The sequence below is a fragment of the Leptosomus discolor genome, chromosome 7, assembly GCF_034619465.1.
Source record: "Leptosomus discolor isolate bLepDis1 chromosome 7, bLepDis1.hap2, whole genome shotgun sequence".
In the NCBI taxonomy this organism is placed as follows: domain Eukaryota; kingdom Metazoa; phylum Chordata; class Aves; order Leptosomiformes; family Leptosomidae; genus Leptosomus; species Leptosomus discolor.
The window spans coordinates 36520554-36535583 of record NC_141397.1 but is presented as its reverse complement, the minus strand read 5'-3'; the positions used below and the strand labels follow the sequence as shown (position 1 = coordinate 36535583).

The 15030-nt window shown below is 40.3% G+C and overlaps 1 protein-coding gene across 9 annotated transcripts in view; it reads left to right on the top strand.

Annotated features, from left to right (window-relative positions):
- The window catches only part of GIGYF2 (GRB10 interacting GYF protein 2), an 80734-nt gene that overhangs the window by 41175 nt on the left and 24529 nt on the right, over nt 1–15030 (top strand). For all 9 annotated transcript variants that reach the window (XM_086468472.1, XM_086468475.1, XM_086468477.1 and 6 more), the window contains exon 8: nt 9097–9276. In XM_086468472.1, coding sequence (XP_086324598.1) covers nt 9097–9276 — 180 coding nt within the window. The remainder of the gene's footprint in view (nt 1–9096; nt 9277–15030) is intronic.

Sequence of the window (15030 nt, the reverse complement as noted above, 5' to 3'; positions counted from 1 at the left end):
AGAGATAAATTAATGAAGTTGTAAAGTACAGTTCGGACCATCTGAACTGATCCCCTGCTCGGCATGGTCCTTGATGTTCAGGCATTAATCAGCTTCAAACAGTGTATGTTTTAGGAAAGACATTCAACTTTGAATTGAAAAGAAAAATTCTGCCTCTTTTGTTGGAGAATGCTTGTCTCTGTTGCTAAATGCATACTATGTTTCTAATTCAGGTTTGTCTAACGTAGTCTCTTAGCCTTTATATTTGTGTTTGTCTGGTTTTGCTTTCCCTGGTTCCTGACTTGTGAAACTGGTAGCTTTGGGGTGTTCATCCTCCCTCCATCTCCCAGCTGATAGCCCTTGACTGGAAAGACAGGAACTGTCAAAAATGACTTTTCTGAATCTCCTTTGGCATGTTGACCAGTCTTTTATCATGCATTCAGTGTGCCTAATCCTTCCTGTTTCCAGTCTATTGAAAATTAAATGGTTATCACCAAGTCCCGTGTGTTGTCAGTTCTTAGCTTTTTTTTTGTGTCCCTCATTCTGGCGGCTTCTATACAGTCTTCTAAGACAAGTCAAGGTAGTGTGAGTACTAACTTCTAAAATCAAAGTCAAAGTTTCCATTTTCTTAGTAGTTGGACAGGTTGTAAACTGACCTGGCTTGCTAGTGGTTTATATGTAATAAAACCTTGCCTTACCGCTCTAGGATATTGCTTGGATTTCTGAAATTTGTGGTCCAGCCCACTGATCTCCCATGCTTTGACTTTCTGACTGAGATAATCTTCCTTGGGTTAAAACAGCTCTTTGTTATATTGCTGCTTAATGCCACCATGTTGCTTTCCTCTTCTTGCCTTTTGCTTAGCCTTTCTCTTGACAGCAGAAGCTCAGCTGTTAAGACTCTGGCAGGCTTGCAGGGGGACTCATTTGCAGCAGTGCCTTGATTTTCTTTTTGTTGGTCTTCTCAATTGAAGGCATTTAAGGTGACACTTCCAGCCTGTGTTCAGCTCAATACAGTAATGCATCTGCAGCATTTTTAGAAGCCTGAATTTCTTTATGTGGAGTTGTGTTCAGGGGAGACTTCTGCAGTGCTGTCCTACCTGCCCTACTCTTAATAAGGCAGTTTATAGTGCACTGCTTCATTACGACAGCAAAGTAGTCCAGAGGACCTGCTGTTTGCTGGGAGTAACTGCAAAAACTGCTTACGACTGTAGCATAATTTGAAGATTTATTAGAACCCAGGTGGTGCTGGCATGCCCCTCTGGAATGGGTACATTCCCTGTTTACTTGACCTGGGTCCACATAATCTTGTACTGGGTTCAGATTTAAACATCATCTCTGTACTCTTGAGCTGTGTTTGTTCAGATGTGTTGCTGCCTCTGCATGTTGCAACAAAAAGGCACTTTAATACTATTAAAATCTCAGTGTTGTTATTTTTAGATTGAATGGCAAACTTGAGATGCTCTGACATTAATATTAGGGAATGAAGGATTTTTTTGGTATTGATGATGTGACTGGATCATATAACATATTAGGGGGCAATCTTAGAAATGTACGAAGTAATTCAGTTAGAATAACTGCTTTGGTTCAAAATTTATGCTACAGTTGGTAGTAGGATGGTTAGTTTCAGACATTAGGTTTGGAGCTAATGCCCTATTGAGATAAATGGGAGTAGTTTGGGACTAAAACAGTTTTCTGAGCAGTCTGCTGAATTAAGATAACAGTTCTAGGACTTATTACATATATAAGTAAATCTTGTAAAAATGGGAGCTTTAATTTGTTGAGTCCAAGTCATATTTTTCAAAGCAAGTGCCACATAGTGCAGGATGTGAGAGCTTGTGTTTTGACCTTCTGTGACAGTTTACTAGATAATGCACTTTAAAAACAAAACAGAGCAACCCCCAAAAAATTTTGGTAAACTGAGGGAGTATCTCTTTATAGAACAGAATGCAAGGCTGTTTATATACTTGTTTTTTGGGGACATCTGTAATGCTCCGTTATGTGTATGATGTATTTTCACGTAGTAGAGCATGCTGAAAATAGTGAGGATGCATATGAACCCTAGTTCTTGGTTATGAAGTAGCATCTGAGTGGACTAACTAATCTGGCCAGAACTTCACCAAGACTTTGCTTAAATGTTAAGTCTTTAAAGTCTGCTAGTATATATTAAGTCCTTATAAACTGAAGTGCAAAATTAAGTATTGTTAATGGGGGGAGTAAACTTACAGTTAAGAGGGAGGTTTTTATTTGATCTAAGGCTGTAGTAATAGAAGTCTGCTGCCATCCATTTTTTGTGGAACTTGCTGTTTTTAAAGAGCAGTCCTGCCCTATGTGATGCGAACTTCCCAGAGGCTTGCCTAGAAGGATTGAGTTTTCTGGGACACTGGGGTACAAATTCGATGCCCATGTGTGGTTTCTTGGGCAGCGGTGCTAAGCTCACAATGTGTCCGTAAGCGCAGAGAGTACATTGCTTAAAAATTATTGAAGGCATGAGGTGTAATTAGAGATGGAAAAAGCAGACTCGAAGAGGTGAAGCTCATTTCTTTTTGTGATGGAAGTGAGGTGCTGAGTTATGATGAATGCCGCAAGAAGGTGCAGATGACTTTTTCCGTAACACTTGGCCAGGTAACACCTGGCTGCCTTAGCTGGAGGCTTGCAAACGCTTTTCTGTTTGCAGAGTGTTGCAGCATCTTTCCAGCACAGTTTATCTTGAAAACATGCTAAAAAAATACTGCATGATGACTTTGGTTTTGCTCTGTATGTTAGGACTATGGTCACTGAGACAGCATTTTCTTCTTTTTAGAGGGAAGGAAGTCAGAAACCTTTTTTTTTTTTTTAAGGTGATACTTAATTTAGAAAGCTTTGAAAATAAAACTCTGTGCCCTGAAAGCAACTTTAATTTCTTTGATTAAAGAATGTCAGAACAATTTCTAATGGTACAATAAGAAAAAAATAAGAAGATTGTTTTGTGTACTTACCAGCCTTTGAAGGGTTTGTGTGCAGAAGAAGGGGAATACTTGGGTTCCAGGAGAGGGACTGGGCTGATCTTCTGTATTGGTCCCAGCGCTGGCAAGAAACTTCCCCCAAGTAGCTGGTAGAGATGTTTTTTTTTTTAAAAAAAAAAAGTAAAAATGGGTTTGTATGTCTCATTCCTGTGTTTATAGTGCTGGGGGGGTTGGTTTTCATCTGAAGCTGATTTGATTGGTCATTTTGCCTGCAGGGGGGCCGGTTAGCTCTGATCATGTGGAAAAGAATGCTGGTTTGTTAGGAGCGTTTCTTTACTCAACACAAACCCCTAGCAGCCAAGGAGAAATCCTCCAACACTTACTTGGAATAGGGGTGCCTTCCCCCTCACCTCCTTAATCAAGATAATTTTTTACGTTTGTATAATCTTCGTTTTATGTAAAAGTTGCAAAGGCCAAAATTCTCTTGGAAAAGCTGAATGGAAAAAGTTCCCATATTGCTGCTGAAAACCACACACTGTTTCCCGATACTTTCTCACTAACCAGTGTCAACTGCTTTGCTTTAGGTGAAGAGAGAAACTCTTGTGTCTCACCACTGCTTGTCTAGTGCCACTTCTTCCTTTTCTCATTAGATCCCAAGGTCCTGAGTGCTAGTGTTGAGAAAGGTGGGCTGCAGCTAATGGTCTCTGGAGGGTGTTGCTGCACTGTAGCTTAATGCTGGTCAGAAGATGTAGATCTGGCCACTTCTCTTCCATCTCCACATTGCTCCTTTGTGAAAGCATGGAATTAATCACAGGATTTTGCTAAATCCTAGGAATGAAACAATGCAGTTTAGGTGGGTTGCTGATTCCACGCAGTAAATGAAACCACTTTCACTTAAGCTATTTTATATCTCACTTATCAAATGCGAGGAGTGATTTAGGGAAGGTGTTTTAGCTGAATGACTGTACAGACTGGTCAGTGTGCTGCACTACTGAACCAAACCATAACTGAGGACAGCTTTACAATGCAGTAGTATTTTGTATTTTTTTTCCCCTTGGTGAGCTGCTGATGTGAGGGCTTTGATCGAACGTCACATATAAGAGGATCTGAGAAACAAAGGCCGTTGTTGTTTGCAGTAAAACTACTGAAGGCCTGCTGGGAAAATTATTAATGTAGACTTTCCTGCTTAGGAAACAAAATCCTCCCTCAAGTTGTTTTTTTTTTTATTTATTTAACTTTCCCCCCAACCCTAAATTGCAAAAAATTAATTCTTTGCTTCATTAGTATGGAACAGTTTAATACATGTTCAGGCACAGCACTGAAAATTATAATGGGCATAGTGTGACCTTCAGAATGAGGGCAAGTCGTGTAGTGTAAGGGGACTCCCACCACTGTGGCTGTAGGACAATGTGACTTCCCCTTCACCCTTACCTCTATTCTCCAGCAGAGTTGAACTTCCACTACAGACAGCCTCTTTTATTCACAAGTAGAATTTTTTTTTACAAGCAGTATTTTCTTACAAACATACTTTGTACTGTAGAAAGTGTATGGTAGCCAGTCATAGGTTTTCTAATCTGATTCAACTGAATGGATTGAAAATATAACGTGATCATACAGCAGAGGAAGTAGCTATAGTATGTGATTTCCAAGTGTGTGTTATGGAATTAAACTCTTGTTAATTCCTTTGAATTTACTGCTTCACCCATACTCATGACAGTGGATAATGGTCAATTTAGTGAAAAAATACAGAGTGATACTTGTGTAGTATGTCTTTGAGACCTGCTGTTGAGATTGAGGTTTTAACAGGGAGAGAGAAAACATGAGGCTAGAAATGAGCATCAGAACTTCTGATCTGTCACAGATTTCGGTTACAAGTGAGTCACTTCACGATGTGTATGTTGCTATAGTGTCCCTAGCGTGTCAAATAACTGTCCTAATGAGAGAGGGTAGTCCTCCTTTAGAAATGTCTTAAGGCCACGTTTTTTTTGTCTGTAAAATGACCTACAAAATTGCACAACTCGGCAAAGTTATTTGAATTCCTTTAAAAAAACTAGCTGCAGAGGTTTTCCTTTTTATCTTCTTCTTGAAGTGTCGCATGCAGCAGAAAGAAGAGAGTGAGTCAAAGCACTTAGACTGTGCTAGTTTTTTCCCCTCTTCAGAGGAAACAGTATTGCTGTCAATCATCACTTTTCTGTTTATTCTCTCCAAACAGTGAGCATATCATAAAACATGGTCTGACAGCATGGAGAACAGAAGTTACTTGCCATTCTATTACAAAGTCCTCTTCATAAATGTGTTGCCACGGGGCTATGTCCCAGAATCCCAGTCTTGTTCTTTGCTGTTAGTCTCCCTTCAAGTCAGTGTTGCACAGCTGTAGGCATTTCTGGCTGGATATCACTAGGTTCTATCTGAAGTTTTCTGTAAACACCATTTCTGGCTTTGTGACAGACTTGAACAGAGGTGCCCTTTTACTGTTCCTTCTCTTCAGGAAGTCCGGTCAATTAGTCCAAGGCAAAACCATAGATTACATTTTCATGGGTTTTTTTCATCCTTAAAACATTGCCAAATACTGACTCCCTGACCTAAGTAATTTCAGCTGAAACGACTGTTCTCAAGTTGTAAGAGCAGTATGCTAGACTTTGGAAGTTAGGAATTTAATGTAAGCTGTAGGACCAGTTTGTATTTGTAAAGAACTAATTTCTTGTCTGGTCTATCTAATGTTCAAGATCGTCTAATGCAAGATCTGTTTTGACACATACCTTGTTGTCTTCAAATATTGCTTACTATGTTGTCTTAGTACCAGAAAACTTAAGTGTATCATGATATACTGCATTTTCTCTTTTAATTCCACCGAAGTTGGCATCAGAACAGTCATCTGATGTGACACACAGGAGGGCTGTTGTTTCAAAAGTTTTCGGAATCACAGGTAATACTATCCTCAGATGAATATAATACGGACCCCTTACTGCTGCTTTTCTTGTTTCTTCGATTGCTAATGCTGTAGAATTTAAAATTGGAGGAGGGGCAGGATCCCACTTGTGTCTAATGTTGGCAAACAGCATTTGATGTTTTGTCACCTCTGTAGGGATGTGTGTTTCAAACTCCGCAGCAGCAAATGGGGATGCCATTTTCTGCAAGTTCACGCAGAATACAAAACCTCACTTTGATAGTTCAGTTCTCGGGAGCAAAACCAGCTGTCTTAAGGACTAAGAAAACCCAAGTTGCCTCGGGTATGCCTATAGCATATATATATATCTGCAGAGGGGCTAAGAATACACGGATATTCAGTGGCAAAGTGGACTTCACAATATTCCTTAGGTAACTTTGTGCTACAAATGTTTTTGGAAGAACAGAACAGAGCCTACGAGCTGATAGCCTGCCAGCGTTAAAGACCAGTCTCCAGAATCTTCCTTGAACAACAACGGAAAGAAATGACATCTTTTTTTCGTAATCGGTAAAGTCTAAAATCTCTCAAATTGATGTTACTGAATAAGTATCAGGTAATAGCTGCGAATTTTGATGAAAAGAATAGATGCATCTCTAAAACCAGTATTTTCTAGTCTCAAAATAGCAAATTGAGTAACTTTTTTCTGTTGGTAACTGTTTTAGTGAGGAAAAGGAGTGTCTTGTGCGAAAGAAAAAAATTTACTTTTTTTCTTCTTTCTTGTAGTATTTTAAAAATAAGCTCAGAAAGAATGAGGCATATTCCTTATTGTCTTGAATGTGGGCTCATCTGGTCTGTTGAATTGCAGCTCTCTTGTGGGCCGCTATCTCTGTGTTTTACTTTCAGCTGGCTTGGCTTGGTATCTCTGTCTCCTAGTTTTCTACTATGTGAAGTCCATCCCAGGAGCAGTATTGAGAGGCTTCCCTACACTTCCTGTTAACATTCTTCTAAGTGACATTTTTCAGAGATCTAAAATGGAAAACCCCCTGTATTTCCCAGACTTAGATTTTTGTATAGCTTGTTGCCTTCTTTTTTCTGTGAAGCATGGGAAAACAGCATGTGGTTGACCTTCATCTGCAAAGATTATTCCAGATAAGTAAATTTACCAGCATTGCACCTATCAAACGAGGGGAGTTGAGTGTCTCCAGCAATTTTGTTGCTCCAGCAATTCGGAGCCAGTATCATCAGAGACTCCCCAAAATATACTGTTTTAAAATTTTTGTTCTCAAAGCCCAGCAAGTACAGAAGTGGTCTTTAGCCCGATGTCCCCTTGAATGAAATAGATGTGTATCTGGGTTATCTTAGGCTTCACAGCTGAGATTGCGTGTTGATATTGGTGGTGTGCTTTGAGTTAGCCAATGTGCTCTTTATATAGAAACAACAGAAGAGGAAGGTATTCCAGTTACCTTGGTGAGGGCCTCTAATCACTTGTGGTCACTCAAGTAGTCATTGCGGTGTAAGAACACTCAAGTAGTCATTGGGGTGTAAGAACTATTGGGGCGTTTCCTCCCTCTTCTGTCTTCTTGATAGGTCAAGAGCCCTGCCATCTTGAAATTTCTTGCAGAAAGTTGTTTTTTTGACAGTGGTAAAAGGATTTTGTGTGAACCTGGAGCACGGGGAAACTTGAAACGTCTTGGATTTTGTACTCTGGATTGAATTGCAGCTGGACTCTCTCACTATAGTCCTCCCCTAAAACAATATACTATGGAAAATTTTGAGCTGGAGAAAGAAAAGGTGGGTTTTTTTCCTCCAGTATTTTGAGATGGTGGAGAAGGGATGTTGGTTTTTCTCCAACATTAATGCAAAGTCCAAAGACTGTGTGTTTCCTGTCTTCAGAGTGGAGTATCTCTATGTAGGAAGAATATCTGAGTTCTAAACGGAGGTTTGATGTGGCATAGAATTTCAGGTACTCTATTTCCTCTTTTTTTTTTTTTTTTCATTGACTGAAAAAACTGCATGATGTGAAGAAAGGGGAATGCAATCTCCTATCCTTCCTAAATTAAATTCTTAATGTCCTTTCCCACCCCAGGAATCTTAGTGCATAGCTATGCTCGCTTCTGTTTTTCCTGTCTAAGCAAGCAGGGGTACTATACGATCTTCACCAAAGGTAGTCTTACATCTTTGGATTTTAACACTCTAAGAGGGAGAATTAGGTATGGCTTTCTCTAGTACTTGAGTGCTGCTTTTTTTTTTTTTGATACATAGCCACACAACTTCAGGTTAACACTGGTTAGTAGTATCGGTGAAGAAGTGGCCTCACCATCATTCCTGTGAGAATTCTGGTGCTACACAGCTAAACATATTTAAAGAAATACAAAATCCAGAAGTCCTGAAGCTAGCACTACCAGTTATTTCGATGCTCATGTATCCTTGTGAGCATGAGTCCACAATGAAAGCAGCATGTATGCCTAGCCGGAGCTACTGGTGTCTAATGTGGATTCTTTTTATAAAGATATGTACATCATCGTTTTGTGACAGTGTTGCTCTTCATTAAGTACTCGAGGATTTTATATGTATTTTTAAAATGTAATGTAAATTGGGAACTAAAAGACTATTGTATCTCCTAAAGTTCTGGTAGACTCATCCTGGAGCTTGAGCATATTTGTTTCTGACTCGTAATATGCTGACCTTGGCTCTCCAGAAGATGAGTTCACAGGATAACATTAACACTACTATGTTTTTCTTGTTTAATGCTTAATCTTACTTGAAATTTTCAGTCTGTCCTAACACATTACAAGAGCGCTGTACATCATATTGGATTAAATATATAGATCTCATTCTTTTTATTACAGAAGTAGCAAATAAATTTGGTTTATATAAATGTGTGTAATAGTTTACTGTATTCCCATTTTCCTTTAGCATGAGACTGCTCATGATACAGCAGTTTTTTACCTCTACACACTTGGGCTTCTTTCCTTTTGTACTTCCCTGTCTCTCTTAAACTGTTGTCTTTTCCTCCTCTGTCTTTCCTATCCATATCATAGTGTCTTGTATGCTTCGCTTCTGTTTTTTTCTTCAGTCTTTCTATCCCAAGGTGCATAGGGACATGGAGGGATTTCTTCAATCTGTCTGTCACATGTTTCCTTCCATGAACTTCCATTCATCTCTTAGGTTCCTATCACCACTTACTTCTGGTGCATTTTTGCCTCTAAGGGAACAAGACTTCAACTGTTTTGTTTCTAGGTTTCTAAAGACAGGACGCATGTTCACTGGCATGTATTTTCATTGCAGTGAGACCAAACTTTGAGGAAGGTGGGACAGCAGCAACAGGGAGGAAGCATGAGTTTATACGCTCTGAGAGTGAGAACTGGCGCATCTTCAGGGAGGAACAAAATGGGGAAGACGACGATGGAGGCTGGCGACTGGCTGGGTCACGGAGGGATGGTGAGAGGTGGCGCCCTCACAGCCCAGGTGAGAGGAGATCTGGAGAAAAATGCAGCCATGGTTATAGGGGAAGGACAGTGGGTGAATCAGGGCGTGGGGAACACAGAGGAAAGGGAGGTGGCATAAAGTTTGGGACAAAAATAGGTAAGGTACATGTGGTTTTGGTCACTGAATACTGTTTGGCATACATGGGGCTCTTGGTCACGAAACAATTGGTGTAAAATTGAGTGCCTTTTGTTTTCTTTTTAATGTCTTCGATACCCCAACATATTAAAGGGAACAATATTTTTCAGGTGTGCATTTGTCTGTTGTGCTCCAGGTGTGTATATGTAGCTGTGTATGTTTTTTTAATAGTACTGTTTCTCTCTGTTGGTGATGCTGAGGGGAGAGAAGTTATCCACATTAGGTAGCATATCTAAGGCTGTGGAGTGATGCTGACACTAAACCATTCAGGTTGTTGGCCTCTTCCTGTTTTTCCAAATGCGTTTGCAATGTCAGGAGGCATCCTTGCAAAACCTCAAAATGTGGTGCTCTATGCATCTTGTAGTTAGAGGATGTCTTGTCTTGATAAATTCCAGGTATCTCTTTGGTGTCACTCTCCCCTTCCCTGGCCTGACAAAGTCAGTCTGGTTCGCTTTTCCCAGCATTGCAGTGCTAGAGTTGCAGGAGAAATACAAAGCAGAGCTTGGTATTTGGGGTAGTAAGGCTGAAACATACTTTTTTTTTTTTTCCTTATACTTGAAAAGGTCCTAATGGCTAGTCATACCTGTTGTGGGATCTTGGTTTTGGGTATCTTTTGGTGCAGAAGGCTTCCTGGGAACAAAGGGAGGTTTGTGGCTCTTCTACTGTTCATCTTCATAGGGAAGCAAAGGAAGCACAGGACACTTTTGGGGCTGAGGTGGACAACTTTTTTAATTGAAGAAAAGAAGTCACACTTGCTCTTACAGCGGGTCTGTAAAGGATGTCTTTTCAACATCCCAAAGGACTTTCAGTACTGTAATGGTTGTGAGCAACTATTACCTCTGTTCCTAACCCTTTCCACAGCTATATATTACTCTACCCTCAAACAACTATTAGCTTGTAGTAAAATTTAGCAGTGAGGCCAAGGCTAAGGTTATTATCAGATGTTTTCTATTTAGAACAGGGCGGAGGGGACAAATTTTAAAGAAAGTTTCTTTTCCCCAATGTTTGGTCATGATTGTTTGTAAGACACTCCTTCTTTTTTATATAGTTCAGATGACATCAGACAGGCTGTGACTGTACCTCATGATGATCAGATGCAGCATGATACTCGGGAGGGGGGTGTTTTGCAAGTAGAAGCCTGCATGCTTTAGCTTAAAAGGAAGCATAGACCTCAAAGTTCAGAAGTTCTTTCATGTCTTTAACTTTTTTGGAAGATGTTCTGAGAAAGGTTTTGAAAATTCGTCTTGCTTCCATCATGGGCAATATGACTGCTTATTTAAACTTTTACTGTAGTAGACAAATAACTTCACTTGCAAGTTAGTTTTAGCAGGTATCGTAAAAAGCTTGTTCTAATAATTCTGTGAATCTGCAGAGAACTTGCTAGTTCTGAGACAGACTGAGTTGACAGGTGTGTTGTGCTAGTCTCAGCTTTGGTCAGAGCTGTATTTGAATTCTCCTGTTAGTAGTAACTGCAGGACCATCAAAATGGTTTTAATCATATTCTTGCTTTAAACAATGAGATTAACTCAAATTGGCATGGCTTAAACTGCTTCTTTGTACTTATTCTGCTGTTAGCTAATAGTACTAATCATGTGTCCTGCTAAAAATAGAGAAATGTCTTCAGAGTACTGTCGTCATTTGTTTAGCAGGACCTTCCTTTGACTTGGCTCTGCATACACTCTACTAGATTGTATGCTGCTTGTTTTTTGTTTTCTTTTGGATGAGAACTGTTTAGAAGAACGTAGCAGTTGTCAGTCTTGAGTTTATCTTATTCTGTTGTTGAGCAAAGAATACTTTGATTCCCACAGCCCATTGTTTTTCCAGCTTTTAAATTTCTGTTGCTCTGTCAGCTGTGTTTACTGCAGGATGGCTGACCTAAATCTGCTCATTTTGTGCTTTTTTTAATAGGCACAAAGGATCGAGAGGATGGAGCACTTCTGTTAAAGCAGTCTTGTGCCTTTAAGTATAGTTTCCCAGATTCTGTGGTCTGATTTATTGTAGCTAAAGTTAACTCCCTTGACATAGTTGAAGGGTCTGTCATGTGTCCATGCTGTGTTTAAACTGTTTAAACATGGCTGTGCCTCATATGAAGTGGAATGGGATCCCTCATATGAGAAGGGATCTGCTGAGTAGTGGTAGTAAAGTGAAGAAGCAAATCAGTCAGACTTCTCTTTGAAATAGAGAGGCCTAATGCTTTTTTCCTTCTACTGTTAATTCAGAAGAATGTAAACTTGTCTGGTTTTGCATCATGAAAACGGTCTGGATTGCATTACCAGGCTTTTCCAGTCAGAGTTTATGGGTTTTTCTACTTTCTACTACAGTCTGTGCACTAGGACTAGAAGTCTGATAAGACTTCTTTCCTTGGCTTATATAATGGAAAAGTTGTTTTGCTGGTTGTTCTGGGTAAATGTGGTACCACTGCTATTGTGGGTGTGAAATAAGATCTTTAGACTGGGTTAACTGTCTGTAAGAAGAATGTGACCATAGCTTTAAATTCACTGGCTGCTTCAAAGTTCTCTAGATTTCTAATTTTTTAAAATTTTTTTTTAGCCATATTTTGTAATGATTTGATCACTACTTACCTAAAAAGCCCGTTCTTTGTATTGTTCCTGTTCTTGCATTCGTACAATGATTGCCTGTCTTGGTTTGAAAAAGACAGGTGTCTGTGGAGGAAGGCAGGAGCCTCCCTTGAAATGGAGAGTGCAACCCCCTTCCCTCCAAACTATTATAATTTTGAAATTAACGGGCCTTCAGGCAAAGATATGGGGAATAGGAATAACAGTTCTTTACTAATATATATATATATATATATCACAAGGCAGGGAAAAAACAAACAACCCACTGGTTTACACTGACAGAGTCAGGAATACAACCTGACACCCTGTTAGGGTGGCAGTAGCAGTCCGATAAGATGCTGGCTGCAGTCCTCCTGAAGTGATGGGTGTAGTTCTGTGGAAGCAGCAATCAGGTAAAAGAGTCTGGTCTTCCTCCGAAGGTCCAGTGGTCGGCAGGTAGCTCTCGTCCTCTGGAACTCAGGTGGGGGGAAAAGCTCCTCTGGGAATCCAGTGGAAGAAAGGCTGCTAGGGTGTTCAAAATCTCCGTTTTTATTTGGCATGGACTGCTTGGCTCCTTCCCCCCCCTCCCCGGGCGGAGCATCTCACAATGGGATGGGGAGTCGTGAGGCAGTTCCTTGATGGGCCATTAACAGGAGATAGCCCAGGAGCGAGTTACCGATGGGTCAGGCGATAAGGCATTGTTGTGCCCAGTAACAGGAGATAGTCCAGAGGGGGGGGGGGGGGGGAGGCAGGGAGCACCGCCCCACCTGGTCTCAACAGCTCCTGAAGATGGTAATAGAATATATTTTTTTCTTTTGGCACATTTTACACTGTAACCCAGGACATTGCCCTTTAAATTTGCAGAGCAAGTCCATTTTATCAGATACATATACAAACCTTTTTTGGTCTCAAAATTAATGGATGATATATAGGTGCTTCTGGTTGTTTTTTGTTACCAAGTCACCCTTAAAAAATAGGAATCGCCTGTTGTGGCCTAAAATTTTTCTCTGGTATGATTTTGTGTCTTTGCTTAAGCAGCTCTATTAAGATCTTTTTTCCTGAAAAGCATTTTAGAGAGGCCTTAGTCTGTAACCTCATATAAAGATTTTTTAGATTGCTGCTTTTTTTGGAAAGGCTTTTCAAATTCATCTTGGTTCACTCCATTTTCAGAATCAACTGCTGTTCTTCCAAGTCGACTTCTTATCTTTTGGGCATTGTGCTTCTTGAGTGTCTTAAAGCACCTAAAGTATGTTTGAGGCTTTTGCCCTAAAATTGAGCAAAATAAAAAATTAGGTTCATATACAATATATGCCAAAAAAATGAATATATACTGTCTCTTGTTTAATATTGTTTAGTTTAGTATTTAGTATTGTTTTAGTATACATTGGAAATTTCTTTTCTGAATTAGAGACTATAACTTTTAAGAGATAAGTAGCTATTAATAATTGAGACTAAAGTGTATTTGTATTTCCTGAAGCAGCCAGTAGTCCTTTCCTTTACATATGAAGTCACAATAAATTGCAAGGGATAAATTTAGCTTAAAGTTATTTCTTTTAACTTGGAATCTTCATCAGCTGATGCCTAATGATACCACAGGACTGAATTTAAAGGTATGTTTGTGTCCTAACTGTTGGCTAAAAAATTTTAGGTAAGAGTTGAAGATCTGTGGGTTTTTTTGGCTTGCTTTAAAGATTGGCAGCCCTGTACTTCACAACCAAGTTACTATATTCTAACTAGGCTTTTATAAACTTTCGTTCTTAAAGAAACAAGGTCACGTGTCTGCTCCCTTATCTCTTCTTTTTGCCTGTCCACCTATCTCTGAAAACGTGTGGGCTATAAAAGAAGGTTGTGTGACTAAATCTTTGTGAGCAGACATATGGGTAAACAAAGTATCTTTTAAATTCTTAATTTGATCTATGAAGATACCTGGAATTAACAAAATGCTTAGAATTTACCTTCAAAACCCATGTTTCTGGATCCCACTATGAAGAACCTGTGCTCCTGGTATAGGGATATGAACGGTGTGAAAATAATCGAGGCTCTTTTCAATGCATGCCCTCAAGATAGCCCATTTATGGCTGCACGGAAAGTTCTTAATACTGAATTTTCCTCTGCTGTACTAAAGAGAGCTGAAGACATGCTCAGCTATCTGCGAGCTCAGGTTAGCAAACAGGCAGAGATATTAATCAATTTGTAGGATGTGATATTGCCAGGTTTAGGCCATAGCTCTGTTTTTCCACATATGGGGAAACTTGGCATGGACGTTGCCGGCTCTACTGTAAGGAGATGTCTGCCTGTGGTTTTAATCAGAAATGCAGTCTGGTTGTCAGCAACCTCTTGCACTTAAAGCTTGGAAAAAGCCCCCCAATTCCAAAGGAAGTCCTGGTTTTGATGCATAGATATTTCTGATGGGGAGAGGGGAAGTAAACTTAACACTGTTTCTGATGCCATGTCAGTGGAATTTCAGTGTCAGGCCTTTTCTTTCAGGTATACTGTGTAGCCCTGCTTAGTTGCTGGTTGCTTCCAGAGATGCTTTTGTTCCTATAAAATTGTACAGCAGTTTAATGAGATGTTCATGTGTATGACTTTCTTGAAAAGAAATCCCTCGGTAGGTTTGCCAGTGACACCAAGCTGTGTGGTGTGGTCGACATGCTGGAGGGAAAGGAGGCTGTCCAGAGGGACCTTGACAGGTTGGAGAGATAGGCCCATGCGAACCTCATGAAGTTCAACAAGGCCAAGTGCAAGGTCCTGCCTCTGAGTCGGGGCAATCCCCAGATACAGTCTGGGAGATGAGTGGATTGAGAGCAGCCTTGTGGAGAAGGACTTGAGGGTGCTGGTGGATGAAAACCTGAATATGAGCCAGAAAGCAAATAGAATCCTGAGCTGCATCAAGAGCAGTGTGGCCAGCAGGTTGAGGGGAGGGGATTCTCTTCCTCTACTCTGCTCTGGTGAGACCCCACCTGCAGGGCTGTGTCTGGCTCTGGGGCCCCAGCACAAGACAGACATGGACCTGCTTGAGTGGGTCCAGAGGAGGCACCAAAGA